The sequence below is a fragment of the Aythya marila genome, assembly GCF_965140915.1.
Source record: "Aythya marila genome assembly, chromosome: 1".
NCBI classification, from domain to species: domain Eukaryota; kingdom Metazoa; phylum Chordata; class Aves; order Anseriformes; family Anatidae; genus Aythya; species Aythya marila.
In genome coordinates, this window is record NC_139042.1 from 128,865,772 (window position 1) to 128,884,536 (window position 18,765).

Here is an 18,765-nt window from a genome sequence, read left to right on the forward strand (position 1 = left end):
CATTTCAATAATTTGACTACGCTCATTCAGTCCTAATTCTTCATGAGATTATATCATACAGCGCTTAAGTGGTCCTAAAATTCCTTATTACGTTTTTATGGGGAGTGGCATGGGCAGAATGTACAAGTTCATCTCATAACTGTACCACCAAACAACATCCAAAAGGCATATTTTTGAAATTATTATTTTTTTAAATGAAAAACATATTTTAGGGTAAGAGGCAGGTAGGAGCAGATGGCTGGCATTCTGTTGTTGTTCTTGTCCTTTTCGTCTTCTGGAAGGGTTGGTTTTGGACCCAGGCAAGATACATAACCAGCCCTAGCTAAAGAGAATTCTGCAGTCATCACCTCTAACAGTTTTCAGAGCACACTTGTCATTGCAATGAAAACTCCTATTCACATCTCTTGGAAATATTGGTTTAGGCTGTTCAGCTATGGATAAGTGAAACAAATGTGAACTAATGCACATTCCCCACCATGTTCTCAGCCTGCTACAGACAATCACAAACTTTTGCTTCAGAAAATGAAAATTCCTGAATCTCTGCTCAAATCTGTAGATTCATGGTATAAATCTGTTCCTCTCTATACTGCTTAATCTTCAGCCAGTGTACAAACAGTGTTGTACAATACAATGAGATTAAAAAAAAAAAGAAAAAAGTGAACCATCAACACTCAACTCCTGCCGAGGATCCTTTGCAACAGATTATAGAGAAGTTGAAACAGAAGGCCTGACAATGCTTAATTTCAGAGAGTAGAATACGGGCATGTAGATCACTAATGTAAAAATTACTCAGGCCATGCCTGTGTCCAAAAGACAATAAAAAGACTTGGAGTTAAACACAAAGTAGGAAAATAAATGCACCTCTAGCTTCCTATCAGACAAGGGTCTGCCCTCACAAGGGCACAGTGAGAACCCGACACATGTTTTAGCCACTCATCATATATCCCATATATTCAGCTAGATAGAGCTCATTTGGAAACCACAGCTCCGAGGGCTTGTAGCAATTTGTTTATGGGTAAAAAACCTCTTCACTTGACTCCTCTGCTACTACCACTGATGACTGACTTCAGAGACTATTTTATCTGTTTCATAGGATGAGAGTCCCAGGTAAAGCAGCAAACAAGACTATCCAACCAAGATCGCTTACTCTACTAAACTATTCTTGCTAACACTGCAGCTTGATATTCCCACAGTAAGATTTGCAGGAACGTGAGAGAAAAGCCACAGATATGAAACATCCCATCAGATTAAACTGCAACACATCCTAACAGGATACAGATGTAAATGCAATGCATGCCCACATGAACTGTCTGCCGTTCCTGTTAACTGAAAGAGACAGTAAAATGTTTAACCCCTTTTGCAATAACTGAGCCACTTCAGAAGCAAGCTGTCAGGACAGACCCAGAGATGATGGCCAAGGATCTCATGAAAGTGGTACCCACCAAATACTTATCGACCAAGCCCTGGGTAATTTTAAACAACACAATCCTCACACATTTAAAGCCATCTGTAGTTCAAACAGGATGCAAAACAATTAATAACTGATGCAGAACTGGTTATAGCATTGGCATTTATATTTTTTTATGGTTTTATATAGAAAATTAAGAAGTTAATCATTGATCTGTTATTACATTAGTTAAATTAGTAATTCAAGGCTAGCAAACAACCCAATAGTGCAATTCCCACAATATTTCTTGCATTGTCTGGAGTCCCTAAAATTAGAGGTACTTGCTTGAATTCCTCCCCCTTTTGTATGTGTCTTGCTCTTTCTGGTCTCTCTCCACACGTATTCCATGATACTAGCCATACTTTAACACTTGCGTGATTGGAAATTTCCACCTACCCAAGGGACGCTGATGACTGTATCAGTTATTTTCTTTCTGCATGCCCCTCAAGATTTTAATTCACTATGAAAAATAAAGTACATACATAGACCAGAAGTTTTTATTGAGTGAAATTTCTGCTTCTTTCCTCAGCAGGAAAATCATCATGGCAACAAGAAGGGGAAAAAAAAAGACAATCCCCCAAAAAAGAAAAAAAAGTGCTTCTGTTGCAAGTTATATTCTTATCTCGATTCTTATTTTGCAGTTTAAAATAGCAGTGTCTCCTCTTCTTTTATTTGTTTCTCAGAGTGTAGCATCAGTCATTAGTTTCTTCTTTAATATCTGAAGAAAAAACAGATTCCTAAGAATGTGATCTCAGTTTACTCAGTATTGCCTGAAATTTTTTAAATGTTTTACGTTGTGAAATTAAATAAATACCCTCCCTCCCCCCCCCCCATTTGAACTTTTAAGGCACAGGACACCTTCCAGCAAACCTTTTTGTTTCTAAAATATAAGTCTGTAAATGGAAATCAAACCAAGAATCTATCACTCCCCCTTCCCCTCTTCCTTCTCAAGAAGTTCTGCCTTGAAGAAACATGTATTTACCTCTGGAAATCTTAAAAATAATCAGACCTGTTTATTCAGCTTACGGCAAAAGATGTCTGACAAAACAGAACTTAGCCACCTACTTTACTGACCACATTTAGTCACCATTTCTAAGAGATGAGTCTGAGAACTAGCTATTGGATAGTTGAGCCTGTCTTCAAAAAAAGTTTCATTCCCATTCATGCCACAGTTTTGATCCCATAATTGCATTCAAAGGAGCTACCGCTGTCTTGGAACACTTTCCTTATTCCAGCCACACTTCTCAAAAAAAAAAAAAAAGTCAGCTGGCCTTTCAATTACCAACAATACTCTCTCCCTTCTTGCTGCTGCTCTCTACTTCCTCTCTTTCAGCAAGTGGTGTCAACTCTGGCTCTCTTTGGTGGCTCTGGTATGAACTCTGGCCTGGTGTTGTTATTTCCTTCTGTTTTCCAGTATGTGGCATGGATCCTAGTGTTGTTCCATTGGGCACTTGAATAAAATACGGAGAGGAGGGCAGGCAAGGTGGCTGAGTGTAGGAACTTTGCTCTGAGAAATATTGTTCTCCTGCTATGCTAGAAGATGGCATTTGTGAGTGCAACTGATTCGAAAATGGAGCTCCCTGCATATAGAAATCATTCCAGGGGACAGCCTGATAGGTAGTGATGCCTGCTGAGGAAAAGGCAACAAAGAATAGTCAGAAACATGAAAACAAGGAAATTAGGATTAAAGCCATGTATATGTAAAAACACATTCTCCTTCTGACCAGGTACTCAGTGCAAAACAGTACTAGTTATTCCTTAATGCTTCCTGCAACAGGGCTGACATCACAGTTATGAATATTAATTCTGTTGTTTACATTGCAGTATATTTATCCAGAATATTGCTATTAGGAGGGAAAAAAAAAAATCAAGTCATGGCATTATAATAACCTAAAGAACATGATACCACTTTAACACAGATCCCACGTGCATATAATGACATTAGCGAACACCCCAAATTGTCCCGTTCCCCACCCCATTATTTTCCATATCAGTTCTGCAAAGCCTGAGCTGGTTGCTTAATCACTGCTTTCATTTATTAAAGCTGCAATCCAGGAGTCAGAAATGGTGGTTTTTTGTTACTGTTTTTTTGTTTTTGTTTTCAAATTTGTATATACTAATTCAACTACATTGCTCACATGCTTAAGTAAGAATTTAAGGTGTATCTACACCGGCAGGTTTTTTCCCCTGCATTGCACTACTGATCCCTGACCCCAGTTGTCCACATTGCATAAGAGTTACAGGATCTCCTTGGACAGAAGAGCTGTGCACTACTATTTATTACCCATTGTGCTCCAGAAAGAAGCATGGAAGAACAGAGTATCAACTCAGAGATGCTATTCCTTCAGCAATCTTCCTTCTTCAGTCCTAGCAAGGCTTGCACCCAAAGGCACACAACACACATTTCTGGCATCACACTGTAAAAACTTTAATTTGGTGTGCTGGAATACAGCCCTCTCATTACATCTGACATTTCAAATTGAAAAAAAACACAGAAAATAATCATTACGCCTTACAACCAGAGAGAAGAACTAGTCCAAGTGCTAGATAGCAGAGGTGCTGCCAACCTGTTCTAGAGAATATTAGCCATGAACAACAGTGTGAATATGAGGCAGCTTACACCAAATCAGCCTGCAAGTCAGACTCCTTTCCCTGAAGGACCCACAAAAACAGTACGAAAACAGGAGCAGCATTTGCAATCTAAAGCATTTTGTCCTCTTATGTGAAGAGACATACTTTTTGGACCGCGACCTTAATTTAAGGAACATGATGGTCCAAGCAAATAAACTGATATAGTTTGTGATCTTTTGATTGTACTTGGGCTTGAACAAATTTAAAATACAAATCATTGACACAAAACAAGAAGACTGATAATGCCTAGTCACTTTTTAAGATTAAAGTACTTCAACATAGTTTCCTAAGTAATATTGCAAATTCACGGTAGAGGAAGAGAAGGAAGCTATATCCATATTCTCTCGGCCCCCAGATCTCTAACTCTTCTTTTGCACTACTGTAGGACACATAACATTATTTCAAAATCGTTGAAGTTCAAAGTTCAAAAACAGAAGTCTGTTTTTCTTGCTGTCTCCAAGTACTTCATTTGCTGTGGCACCTTTTCACTTTCCACCCTTGACTACTACCTACATACATCACAGGCACATTAGTTTGTTCAACATTGCACTCCTGAAAGAGAGAAGTTGCTCTCCATTCCTGAGAAAACCACTGCATACTCACACGTAATGTTCTCTCTGATGCACAGACTAAGTAACTTTTGATTCAAATTAATGGATCACCCAACACTTAGAGAACAGAGGAGAAAAAAAAGAAACAACAAAACATGGGCAGCATATGCATGTATATTTATGCATATATGTATTTATATATATATATATATGCATATATATTTATGCAAACCACTGATCATCCTGAACCTTTCAAGTACATTTAGTTACTCCAGAAGAGTAAGATGGAAAAGGATTTCAGAAATTTACCTGAGTTTCCACTTGGCTGCTGTAACAGAAGCTGTCCCCCCATGTGGTTCTGTACATAGCCCTGTGTGGCTCCTGCTGTCCCGTAGGTGACAGCCCCACTGTTGCCAGGTAAGGGAAGGAAGGATGTACTGGACTCAGTAGGCGTTGTAGGAGTGAGGCGGACACTGGAGAGCGCATTGCTGGCCAGGTGACCTGGCAGATGGTGGAATAGGGAGTGCTGGTGCTGCTGAGGATACTGGGGCAGTTGGTAAGTTCCACCCTGGCTGCTGTACTGACAGTATGGGGTCTCTATGCTGCCTGCAGACTCCAGCTGCTCAGGGTAATCACAGGAAACCGGTGAACACAAGCTGCAGCAAGCAAGGAAAAAAGCAGTTCAAAGATCAGAACAGGGTCAAGAGCTACAGCAACTTACATAATAAATTGCTTTATCTTCCCCTTGACAACAACTGAAACCCTGATCTGACTGCAACCCCTTCTACCAAATCCTAGGCACAGGACAAGAGCAACAGAAACTACCTGAGCCAAAAGCTTTCTCACATAGTTCTTTAACATTTCATATTGTTAGGGACAACCTTTCCTTCAGTTCTTCCCAGTCTCAAAGGCACACTGCAGTGCATAATGCAACCTCTCAATATTTCCTGTTCACTGTGCTTCCAAATCCCACTTTCACTTGACACACATGAATTTATTAAAAGGCACCACTTTACTGAAAGCAGGTGTCTTGTCCTACCATGCATGTTATACATTCTTTTCATACTCCATTTAAAGGAGTTTGCTTTCTTTTGTTCTCCATTCCCAGTCCCATGTCTAAATTCTCACATATGCTCCCATTTATTTCCTTATCCCATGTCCCAGCTTTGCCCCCGCTCCCTCGCCCCCAAGACTTCTCCCTCACAGAAGATCTCACAATCTCATCTGTTCCTACCCTTGATTGCTGTAAGTGAAGGCCTCCCTGGAGCCATTTTCCTGACTGGACAAGCTGCATTCACTGTCAGGAGTTTCCAGCATCAAGGGAACAATGTAGTTGCGGGGGTTGAAGGACAGGCTGAGAGGGAGGCTGGCCCTGCGAATGGGTGGAGGGCTGGGAAGGCTAGGGAAGCACTCCATTCTGCTGGAACTGAAGTTGAACTGCAGTAATGCCTTTGCCTGAACTGCTCCACAAGCTGCCACCATTCCTGCTGCTGAAGAGACTGTGAATAAAAAGGAGACACTGTCATACTAAAAACTGAAGAGAGCAAGCACAGGGTCTAGCAAGAGCAGCAGAACAGAAAGGCCAGACGTCAATGAAAGAGTGGAGGTTTGACTTTTATTTATACCAGTTAACAAGCAGCAGCACTGCTGCTGGAAAGCAAAAGGGAGTAGTAGCAAGCTCTCCGGAACACAGGATTATGTTTATTGGTTAAATAAAATTACCTTCATTATTTCAGTCTCTGCATACTGGATTTATTCAGCTCTCAAGAAGGCAGCCAAATGAAGCAAAATACTTCCTGGAAAAATGCCAGGAAAAATCCCCCAGCCACCTTCCATCTCCATTGTCCTCTGGGAAGATCGTGCTGCACAGCTTATCCTTTTGAAAAATATAACTGGTTTCAAAGAAACCACGTGCCTTTGGAGATCCGCTGTCTAGGCCACTTTTTAAACCAAAATTTCTCTCCTGGTTTGGCATCTGATGAATCATGCCAAAAACAAACAAAAACACAAAGATGGCAGCTGAAGGGCCTTGGGAAAAAGCTGAGAGATGGAAAAGAACACCAACACCTTTTGGTTCCTAGAGTCTTGTTTCATGACCTGTCTCCTCAGTTACTGCTGGAAAAGGAGAGGGTAACAGTTTCCTACAGAGCAGCCTCTGTGGAAAGAGGACAATATAGGAAATGGAAAGGTCAGAAGCATATATGCTGGTGATCCAGAATAACAAGTATACACAGATGTTCAAGAAATTTGCATGTGGTGCAAGACAACAAGATGCTTTTCTGTTAAGAAAACACCAAATTCTCTCTTTAGAGAAATGTAACTGTCTTAAGGTGTGCAGGACAATTGAAGTGATTTTTCATATCTAGCTAGGCTGAACCAGCTTAAGAATGAGGCAGATAAGAAAAGTAACACTGACATTATTGTTCAGATACAATTAGTCTACTCCCACACACGGTAAAGCATTCAGGGAATGCTAGTAATATGAATAGTTTACAGCCGTACTTCACCCTTGCAGGCATACAGAGTAACATCAGATGTACTCCAGGTGTAAGCCAAAGGCCTTAAGCATAAAACCTAAGCATAATACTGCCATAGCCAGCACAAGCAACCTTTAGATAATTTCAGAATGCATGCCCAGAGAGCTGACAGTGAGATTCCTCTTCAAACATTTGCAGCTCCATTTCTTGGACTCTGCAGAGAACTGTACAACTCTGCTTATCTTACTGCAAAATCCTACATTTTTTTTCCCCCCAAACTCACACGAACTATGGAAAGAAGCATTTATGACATTTCAGTGAAAACTTTTCAGACTCCTGATTTTGAGCTCACTTAGAAGAGTAGATCAAGACTGCTTCTATAAAGCACTCACATTCCTAGACAATTCTCAGTGTTTTAGTTTTCAATTCAAACATATTCCTTCTCCATTTCGGGCAACCTTTATGATGTTTTTATCACATTCCTTTTTTTTTTTTTTGACATAGCACAAATTAAGTCCTGTACAACAAAGCAAGTAGTCAAGACAATATTTAGTTTCCTAACAAGCCAAACTAGCTTATCCAAAAACGAAGCTGAAGATCTCTTAATTATGAAAACATTCATTTGCACTGTTCCTCCTGACCCTTCTGGCCTGAAACAAAGTAGTTCACAAGGCTTTATGAAAGAGCAGCCATTTGGGCACAACCTGTCTGAGAAACTGTCTATGATGTCTATGAAGTTTCAGTTCAATGACAGTAGGATTAGCTATTCTGCATATGGCCTTAGTCTTGCTCAGGATGAATGCAAGCAGTGGTAATGACATAGCCCAGGAAAACACTTCTAAAATCACTTTCACACACACTGAGGAGTTCTATTTAAATATATATATTTTTTTTTTTTATTATTTTTTTTTTTTTCCAACACTTAGTGCAGATAATCTTTGTGGATCACACTAATAGGATCATGGACAACGATGCTTTGAAGACAGCACAATTGACTTCCAAAAAGCTGGTTCATCCTTTTCTACAATTTCTTCCACTTTTCAGTCCTTCAAAAAGGCACTAAATCTGTATTTTCTGAATAAAGTAGGAAATGCAATCTGAATAAATAGTTTATAGAGAAGTATTATCTGCTAAAATCTGACACTGTATTTACAAAATATTCCAGCACTCCGTTCAGTGTTGAATTCTGATCACTGGCTTGAGATCATAATTACATTCTACAATTCTGTTACCATTCTAGACCTTGATGCAAAGACATATCTTCAGGAGGCTTTCCAGGGAACAGGTGAATGTAACAATACAATATTTTGTTCATTGCTTCCATTATTTCTGAGTTTTCACTCCATGAGTCAATCTGGGGAATTTTTGAAGAGCAATTTAATAATTTGCAGCTTCAGATCTCACTTCAATCAGTCTGTGAACAAGTTCTGGCATTATACTTACCTTAACTTGAGAACACCTACATAGCTGCTTACTTGTGCTATAGCTGCTTTCTCAGCATCCTGGTAGAGTTAAGAGACACATTCTTCATAGGGTTTCATAATTTTCAGTGAATTGGATAGAGTCTTAAATGAAGAAAAAAGTATATACTTCTCTCCAGGTGACTGATTTCAGTCTTTCACCAAACTTTAGAGGACTGAGACCTATGTTAGAGAGGTGTCTATGAATTTAAAAATGAGCATGGTTTCAACTGTGATGGTATATTCTAGGAAGCTGTTTTCTCTGTTGTTAACAGACCAGATCACGTGCACAACGTTTGCTATTTGAATAACACCTATCTGCTTTGGAGCCCATCCTCTTGACATCTGTGATACATGACTTTCTTAATCAAAACACATTACGCTGACTCCAGAACGCCTTGGCATGAGACACCTGCCATAATTCTGGCAGATAACTGAACAGATGCTTGCAGACTGTTTGGGAGGCCTGGGGACCAAGATTAACTGCTTACCAAGCCCAGTGTTAGGTACAATACAGGTGCTGTTGAGCAACCAATCTAACTTCAGGTGGTCTGCTTACTAGGACTGATTTCTCCAGCATAAAGAGTTCATCAAAAGCCTCTGCTACTATGGGTCCATCACACACCATCCAATCCAGTTTCTTCTAAAACTGCCTGTGTAATCACAGCATTTACTAGAACATTAAGGGCCAGAATAAATCTCTTTGTAGATGCATCCTCTTCCTTACATATTATAAATTATGAGAAAAAATGCATACTGACTTCTTGAAAGTTAATCAATCTTAGGAGCAAAAGCATTCTTCAGTTATTGGAGTAAAGATCAGTAAGCTAACTTCAACCTTTAATTGTGCTGCTCAGATAAGTGTCAGTCTAATCTTCTGGATTTTCAGTAGGTTGGAACCTACCACTTCTTTAAAAAGGTACGACTCTTGGTTGCCATATCAACTCCACATCATCAGCTTTAAAGTAATTTGTTCAAAGGCTAGAGTCCTGCATTACAGTGAAGTTGTTAGGGCTTGTGGAATTTATTTACTGTTCTTTGACAGATCATGTCAAACCTCATACAATTGCTCCCAAGATTTCTATTCCATTCCCATCTCTGCTACTGGGTAATCATAGGCTGGGCTCCCAACATGTGTCCTCAGCAAAATAGCCACAGGAAACAAAATACTACCCACAAAAGTATTGGGGGGGCAAGAAAACCTCCTCAAACAAACCAGAGGCATAGAAAGTAACTTTTCTTTCCTAATGGGCAAGGAGACATATTTCTTCTGCCCACAAACAGCTTCAGCAAAGTAGGCATCATCAGTTAAATCCTCAGATATTTCTTAAAATATGCAAAATTATCCAAGAACATGCAGAACTGCCTGACTAATTTGGACTGAAGAACTGCTATAATTGGTAGTTTATGTACACACAGGGTCAGTGCTTACCTGCACAAACTTGATCTTGTTTTGCACATAAAAGGCATTTCACTGTATGTGCATCCAAACTTCCCATAACACTAAGGGAGTTCAGCCAGAAGAAGAGTAAGAGACATTGGGGTTTCATCTCTGAGCAACTATATATGATTTAAGTCAGTAAATCAAAGAAATGTATCTGTAAGAAGTCTCAGACAAAAAAGAGAAACTTCAAACAACTAGAAATATCAAATATAAACACACACACTACTTTGTTTAAAGTAAGCTACCTGTCTAGCAAAAGTAGTATGGAAACAATTTTAAGATCAAGGCAATCTCAAATAACAATTTCTGAAGCACAATCGACTATAGTGTAGCTAACACCAAAACCAGAAACCCTAATTGCCAGAAAGAAACAATGTATCTCAACTACAACTTGCTGACATTTTTAATCAACTTGTTTGGAGAACTGACCAAACAGTGAGACAACAACAAGGACAAAAAAGAAAAACAGATAATCAGGACTACTGTCTAGAGAACAAGGAAAAACAAAGGAAAAGAAAGCACTAAGCACTCTCCAAAAGGTGTCAGCTAACAGATCATGCTGTTCTCATACATGTAATTCATTTGCTTGTCCATCTGAAAGTGGTTAAACACTGCTATCAAGGAAAGCATCTGAATAATCACCCCATTGGGCCACAATCTCTGGGTGCAACTACAGCATTGCTCAGGTTGCAGCTTACTTTCCTGGAACATGCCATCAGCTGTTTCCAGAGGCCACTTTTACTAGCTTTTGCCTTGCCTGATAAGCTTTTTATTCATTTGTTCACTCTTATTTTGCCTCTTTTTACTTTGGATTTTATCCCATCCATATTTTGTTGCCTTTATTTTCTGAAGATTTCTAATAAAGAAAAGAGGTGAGCCCTGAACAGCCCTATTTATTAGCAAACTTTTTTTCTGAACAAGGCTGAATGAGTCTGCTTATATGCAATGCCAGATTGAGGTGCTGAGTGGAGGGAAGAAGGCTTAATTCCTCGTGGTTGTGCTACCCCACACTTAGTAAAGCAATGTTGTGACAGAAGCTTTTCCTGTGATCGGTCTACAAAGCTCCCTCTCCTATGCAGACTCTACATAGTTAGTAGCATAACATTTCCTTCAGAAAGAGTAGTAACTTACATCTCTACTGTACCTAGACAACAATTTTCCCGTAACTTGTAGAAATGTAGTTTTATTACTTTCACCTTCAGTCGCATTTGACTGAGTCAAACAAATATGGAAGGAAGGGTGGGTTTCATAAACAGAGTAAGGCACATTACACACACCACACACCTCCCTGCCCTCAGGAAACCAGGAAAAAAAAAAAACAATCATTGAACCTCACAGTTGGTGTGCAAATGCCTCTTTTCTGCAAAGTGATTTAGAAATGGTATTTTTTTTCCAAACAGATCTGTATCTAGAAAGCATTTACCAGCCTCAGATGACAAATAGATTTAATTACTTCTTTCCCAGCATAAGGAGAACAAGGAAAATTTTGTTCTCTTACATAAACCTAGAAGAATGAGGTATATTCTCACCTTACCATGTCCTTAATATGGAAGATACTGGGGTTTCATACACGTGAAGAAAGCATGTATTTCATAAAAGCTAGAATTACACACAGTAAAAGAAATACTTCAGGGAGAAAAAAAAAAAAAAAAGATACCTTTATCACTTACTTTCTCACATACCCAATCCAGTCTCAGGGACATTCACATTGCACAAAGAATTCAGATGGGACGTTTCTTTCCCCACAGAAAAACTGTTTGTGTTTTCCACATCAGGAACTGCATCCAAGTGTGCAGATTCTCCGGAAAAAAAAATGCTCAATACAGACAGATGACAAGACCACATCCCTGAATGAAAATTTATTTCTCTAACAGACATATTCTTTCCTGACTAAATAGCACGACTGCAGATGTACTTTAGGAACCAGGAGAGTTCTGCAGACAAGTATAGAAACATGAGGATGTTTGCTGTGTTTTCTTTAAGTGAATTATTTGCAAAATCTCAGTCTTTATCTAATTAAATACAGGGCTCAATGACTGCACTACTTCATCATTCTGGAAAGCAGTGAATTATTTAAACACTTTGACCATGTTTACTCTGTTGCAAGAGGAAAAACTGAATTACAGTCATATTGGTTAAACAGCTCAGAGTTACGGTAGTCCTTGACTTGAGATTGAAGATTGACAAGTATATTTAAGTGATAGAAGTGCTGAATTACAGTATATCAAGAATAATACTAATACTAATAAGTATCTCTTAATAAGTAAGAGACACTAGTAAGTATCTCTCTTTTAACATATATTTATTAGCATTCTAAACTTATTGATAGGTTCTTACATTTGCTTTCTACAATGTCAAAGTATTTTGTCAGGTATCAGTACTATTAAGATAAATTACAGTCTCTGGGTCATATTAGAAAGTGACCTGCACAGAATTGCTCTTAATACTGATAAACTTATACATTTGTAAATACAACATGGGGTCAGAAAAATTGGCATGAATTTCAAAAGAATAAATTACACTAAAGAGCAGAAAAATACTGTACCACCTGTTTGCACATCTATTGTCTGGGATATCCCTCCCAAGGGATGTGGTGAAGTTGACATTACTTTAAAAATATTTTCAAGTTGTGCCAACTTGGAAAAAGTAAACATATACATGAAGTGCTTTAGGGAACATTCCTGACTCCGAGGAATAGTACAATGTTCCACATGTGAAAACACAATTCAACAAATCATCTCTTCTTTGCTTGCCATCAATCTTAAAATTCTAAATGCAGCTCAGATAGAAAACTGATCCAACAGCACACCCCATTGACTTTAAACAACATTGCAACAGCAATTAAATGTGGATATATGCTTGGGAACTCACCTAGTCTCATTCCGTCAAAGTCTTACAAAGACTGGAAATTTGCACTATTCATACATGTCTGGGGAAGTCAAAAAACCTCTTCTGGAGATAGAAAGGTATGAAGTACCTGAGGAAAGGCTCTACACCCTAATGGCTTATACTATGCACCTCCCTCACAAGGCTCACTGCATTACAGGTTGCAGCCAGAACACTTCAGTCTAAAGCAGAACAAGGGATGTATATATCCACCCCAAACAGGTATATAATAGCCAGTGCAGTACTTTCTTCACTGTTTAGAAAAGCACCTCCAGCAGTACCAGTATCATAGAGCTATAACAAAAGAATGCCTCAGTCATGTATCCTTATGAAGTCACACTCAAAATTCCTTGCTTAGTGATAGTACGTGAATGAGTAAGAACAGCAAATCTGGCTCTAGTGTTAGTATGGAGGCACCACTTAATATAGCCATTAACTTGATTAGGAGGAAGCTGTTAAACTTGCTATCACTTCTCAGTCTGATGGGGTTGGGCTCCCCAGTGACCTTAAGACCAGTGTCTGTGAACCTACCAGCACCACCAAAAATAATTGCAAGAATACTTACAGTGATATTGGTCTCACCTGAGGAGGACGCAAGCGGTGCAGAATACCCACTAAGCAGGCTGGAGCAGTTCCCAGCTGTAGTGTCTACATTCAACACAGCAGACTGGTCATGAACAAAGTCAGGCAATGGAGGCATAGGCAGAAGAGGGACCCTGGAATTATGCATAAAAGATATAAGCACAGACCAGATGACAAGACATTACCACAAAGCACAAACCCCAACTATCCTACAACAGGCAAATGCTAGATCATTAGCAGGTGGAAAGGGAAATATTAGCTGACTTAGGAGTGCAATGAGATACAGGACAATTGACGTTGTACATGTATCAAGCAGTATTTGGGGAAGTGGTTCTGGGCTACCAGTGTAGAAAGTACAGATAGCAGGGACAGTGCAATGAAGTCAGTCAACTGGTCTCCAATCTCTCACTTAACTATTCTGTTTTTGTCTTATCTCAAGATTCTCACTCCAAATTGCCATAAATGCCTCCCCCTGGAGACGAACTTCTGCCCACACACTTGAAAGACCACCCATCCTCTAATATATTCCCTTTTCTCTCCAACATAAGTATTCCAAGATCAACCCTGAAAGGTGCTAGCTTGTATTTCTTCAGATAAGCCCATCTCTTTGCAAGACTAATCTGAGCAAGCAGCATGTCCATTACCAAGTTTAAAAAATAAAAATAAAAAAAATGGAAAGTGATGGTGGAAGGTCTGGGATAAAAGATTTCTCAAGTTCCCACAAAGGGCTTGGCCAGCACATATACAGAAACTGAAGATGTTGGAGTGACTCCACAGATCCCTTTATCTCATTCTCTGCTCTCTATGTAACCTCAACAAGCAGGTTTTCAACAGTTATTTCAAAACAGTACTACAGGGTAGCCAAAAGTTCTCTTAAGAGGTCCCACTACAATTTGCCCACAAGTCTGTCAGGCTGGAAAATACAGAAGGGCTACAAAGGTCTAACTCAATGGTCAGTTCAGCATGGCTTAAATGCAAAAAGCACAGAAAAAAAAATTGTTAGGTATCTATTGTGGAGAAATGAGGAAAAGAGATTTAAGTCCCTCACCCAGAACTGCTTGGCCCTGTAGGGACTGACAGAGCTGATGTTGAGTATTTTTTCTTGCCTTTTACATTCAGCTTCTCTGTTTTTCGCCACTTTGCCCTGCGATTTTGAAACCAGACCTGATAAACAGAAAGAAAGGATACATTCAGGGAGGAAGTGATCTATATACAGGAACACAGGCAAAGAAGCAGCAATAACTGCCTCCATGCGTCACTAGGTGAATCCAGAACTCTCAAGGAACCTTTCTTCCACAGAACATCTGGAAGATTCACTGCAGAGAGGAATAACAGCAGAAAGATACCCCAACCAGCTTCCTGTGTTGCCCATAACAGAGGTCAATCTCTGTAGTCTTTTACCTACTCACTTGTCTCTTCACAGAGAACAGGAAGAGATACAGTACATAACAGCAAGCTCCACTGTCATTTTGGTATTTTTGGAGGTGAGTGAGGACTGGTGATTGTTCATACACTGTCCATCCACAGGAGCCATGCTCTCATCACTGCAGTCTCTATCCTATTACTCACGAGCTCCTCTTCCTACTCAAGAGCCTCCTTCCTGCCCCAGTCCCTCTCCCTGGGGTTTTCTGGCACAGATCCCACAGTCACCACTGTTACCCACACAGCCGTTACCATGATACGCTGTGGTGTCACCCCAACCACAGTTGCAATCTCCCTCCTCTTTTCATTATCAGGGTAGTGGTCTTCCTGGAACATCTTCTCCAGCTCTTCTAGTTGCTCTAGAAATGATGCATTATTCAAAGAGAGAGACAGGGAATATGTGATAAGGAAACAAACCAATAAAAACAAGAGAAAAGAGAGAGAAAATACAAAATTTAACTTTTTTACTATTTTTAGAAATACAAGAACATAAGAGATTTTCTTAAAAGCAAGCACAACAATAAACAAGTGTCTTCTTCCACAGTAAAACAAAGAGCATTGCTAGCAATACTTAAAAAGCAAGGCACTCAGCAACCTTTATTTGAATAAGTTCTCACACATTAATACTGCAAAATGCATTGCAAATACCATTTAGAGCAGTTCAGCACCTCTGTGTTGTGCCTTCAGTATGGTGCAAGAAACACTGGCACTGTTGGCAATACAAGTGTCACTGTCTACCATCAGGTTCCCCATTATCTACCTGCACTATAGGAGGTACGTGACTTCTTCTTGACAGGCTGCAGAATTTCTGGGTTGTCACATAGCTCTTTTTTTTCCTTGGTTTCACCATGGCTACTTCCAGATTCCAGGAATGAAGACACCTTGTAGGACTGCTGAGCTGCAACACTGGCTGAAGGGCATTTCAATGACCTGCAAGTAGTTGGGACACATGCATCCTGTAATGATGCTAGCCTGCAGAGATCTCCAGAGATGGTACTAGTGGCTTTCTCAGCACACATTCCACTTCTGTCATTATTATTTTTCTTTGTCCCCTTTTCAGTCTCATCCGAATAATAAACCTCACACTGTTCATGTGACTCTGACTTATCTGTGGGTTCCTGTGCAAGCTCAACCACAGGAAGCAGAGGCACTGAATTCATGTCACTGAGGAAATTTGTCAGCTGTCCAGAGGCTGAGGCAAAGTTGATTGGGCAGTCAAGGGCTGCAGAATCTTGAGAAGTCGACCCATCTGCCTGCAGCATGCAGTAACTGCCATCTTCCTCCTCTTCCTTCACAAGGCTGGTCCTATCTTCTCTTCCCAAGCTATTCTTAACTTCCTCTTTTATAGCTGCACTTTGGAACACAGATGGCACGTTGCCTCCTGTACCATGCCCACCAACAGGATCAGCATCTATCACAAAGTGCACAGTGTTCAATAAGCATGTCCTCTTCCTTGTCCTCGCACTCTGCAAGGAAAAAATGAAAAACAACACCCCCCACACCAACCCAAATGCACACTACGCCACATGTGCCTAGATTTCAGTTACAGAAGAGGGCCTGAAACACAACAGTGGGGAAAAACAAACAAACAAAAAAAAAACAAAACAAATAAACAAAAAAAAACAGCTAGGGAACTCAGAATGAAAACTGACCAGGATAGAGTGCTACTAGAAGAGCAACAGAAAAGAATGCAATATGGCTAACATGGAGATATTCAAACATCTGAGACTAGAAAAGCCTCATCTTGAGAATGAAGATGCCTGCAAAAAAATAAAATAAAATAATTTCAAACCACAGCAAGAATTAATATCAGATATAGAGAATAAAGATAAGGTTGTGTATTACAAATACAGTAGTATTTGCAAGGAAAAGAGCACTAGGAATAACAAAGGTTTTTCAAATAATAAGAATCAGATGACATGTCAAGTCCCTAAGTGACCCTTACTAAAATAAGCAAAAGACAAATGCAAGCTAAATTCTAGTCTACTCTGTCAGCAGTTATTATCTGACAAACGATGCTGCTTCTTGATTATAGAGGTTTCTGTTTCTGTCATACTGAAGTTTATCAAGGAAAAAAATAATGAATTATTTTATAGTGAATATAATAATGAATAAGCTTCTAATAACTTTCTTACATTAGCTTTCCCCAGCTTCAGGCACAACAGTAATGAATAACAGACCTACAGAATGGGTAATGAAATAGCTGGCTGAGGACAAAAAATAGGCAAAATCTGGCCAAGTTTAACAAAAAGCATAAACTGCATCGTACTAATAGATATCAAAAAGTAGAAGATAAGTCAGAAATAAGACAGCAAGAGAAATAAAGTAGGCAACTACTACCATAACAGAATAAAATGTTTTTTTCCGTAAACAATTGTTAAATCAAGTAAGAACCTCACAAAACCAGTCAGCTGTGTGAATGTTGATGGAAGTATGAAGGGACAACAGGCTGTTTCCAAGACCTTCCTATTTTCCTTTTTACAGAATTTAGACAACTGAATTAGTTGTATAGGAAAGAAACAGGAAACTACATACCCGTAATAATTTGATCTTGTTAAGCAGCACGTTAAATGAGATGAAATATACAAATGGGGAGGGTCAAGAACTGAGCAAGGCAAAAGCTGGCTGTTTTACACAATTCCTTTTCCCACTGTCCTCCCTGCTGTATTTGAACTTGTTTCAGTCCTGCTCTTGCTCATTATGCAAGAAAGCTAGTATTTTCACATCATCCATTCTGTCAAACCCTGCCTTGAAACAAAAATAGTATTTTCAGCTTCATGTTCTGATTTAAGAAGGCTTTTTACTTGTATGTGCTTACATCACAGAACACATTTCAAAGTCATGTGTGTGTCCCTTACATCTGCAGTAGACAGACCAACAGCAGGGATTTTGCGTCACCCGCAGAAGTAATCCTTCACGAAATAGAAATTGCTACCTCTATTTCTAAAAGAGAAAGCCTGACAACATATAACTTAGTGTTGCCAAGAAAAGATCTGAAATGAAAATAAAGTTTATAAATACAGAGCCTTCATGGCAACAACTCGGGAGTTACCAATACAACCCTTTCTTTCATCATTGTTATTGCAAGAGACTAGACTGAACAACAGTCATCCCATTTTCAGATAAATAATCTTAAACAGAAGGGATTTTAACTGGCTGGAAAAATCATACTAACAGAGTTTGGAATGCCTGAAGGTGCAGAAGCAGGAAGCAAAGTCATCTTTTTCTCCTCACAGCTACTCTCTCAGAAGTTACTAAAACGAGGTAGCCATTTGCACAGTGACAGGAAGACTTTGAAGGTTGGTTTGAATGTTTGGTACAAAGCAACCTGAACACACACAGGGAGAAACGTGAACTTCATAGAGCCATGCAAGCTCAGAAATGAAAATCAGTGGGTGAGGGATGTGCTACCAGTCTAGAAATCCTGCAGTAGTGGAGCCCCACTATGGATATGAAGCAAGTATACATAGTGATACTAAGGGAAGACCACCTGCCCCAGCCTTCTCGCTTTTACAATCCCAGAGACAAGGGCCACACAGATGCCCATCTGGCAGCAGCTCACTGACCCCGAAACACCGGGGGCACCCCAGCCAAAATGGCATCACTCTCGGGGCACAGAAAGTGGCCCGGGGGAGGTGGCAGGGTTGTTATCCTCCGCCGGGGCTGCTCATTAGGCTCGTTATCGGGTGCCTCCCCCCCCAAAAAAAATTGAGGAGAGCCAGTGCCCCATTACTGCGGCCCGACCCTTACCCAGCTTTTGGGGCACCCGCTCTTCCTTCACTCCCGCCCCGTCCATGCCGGCTCGGCGGCGGCCGGCCCGGCTCGGCTCAGCCTGGTAAATGGCGGCGAGCCCCAGCGGGCTCAT

The 18,765-nt window shown here is 40.0% G+C and overlaps 1 protein-coding gene across 1 annotated transcript; it reads right to left on the minus strand.

The window, feature by feature from the left end:
* Nucleotides 1-1,984: 1,984 nt before the first annotated feature.
* NOBOX (NOBOX oogenesis homeobox) lies at nt 1,985-18,765 on the minus strand (the record flags this gene model as incomplete). Its single annotated transcript, XM_082751690.1, has 9 exons — nt 1,985-2,165; nt 2,730-3,077; nt 4,939-5,285; nt 5,864-6,128; nt 13,479-13,612; nt 14,527-14,642; nt 15,153-15,259; nt 15,661-16,311; nt 18,651-18,765. 9 exons carry the CDS (start codon nt 18,763-18,765, stop codon nt 2,140-2,142), a joined length of 2,109 nt encoding a protein of 702 aa, XP_082607816.1. The 3' UTR covers nt 1,985-2,139.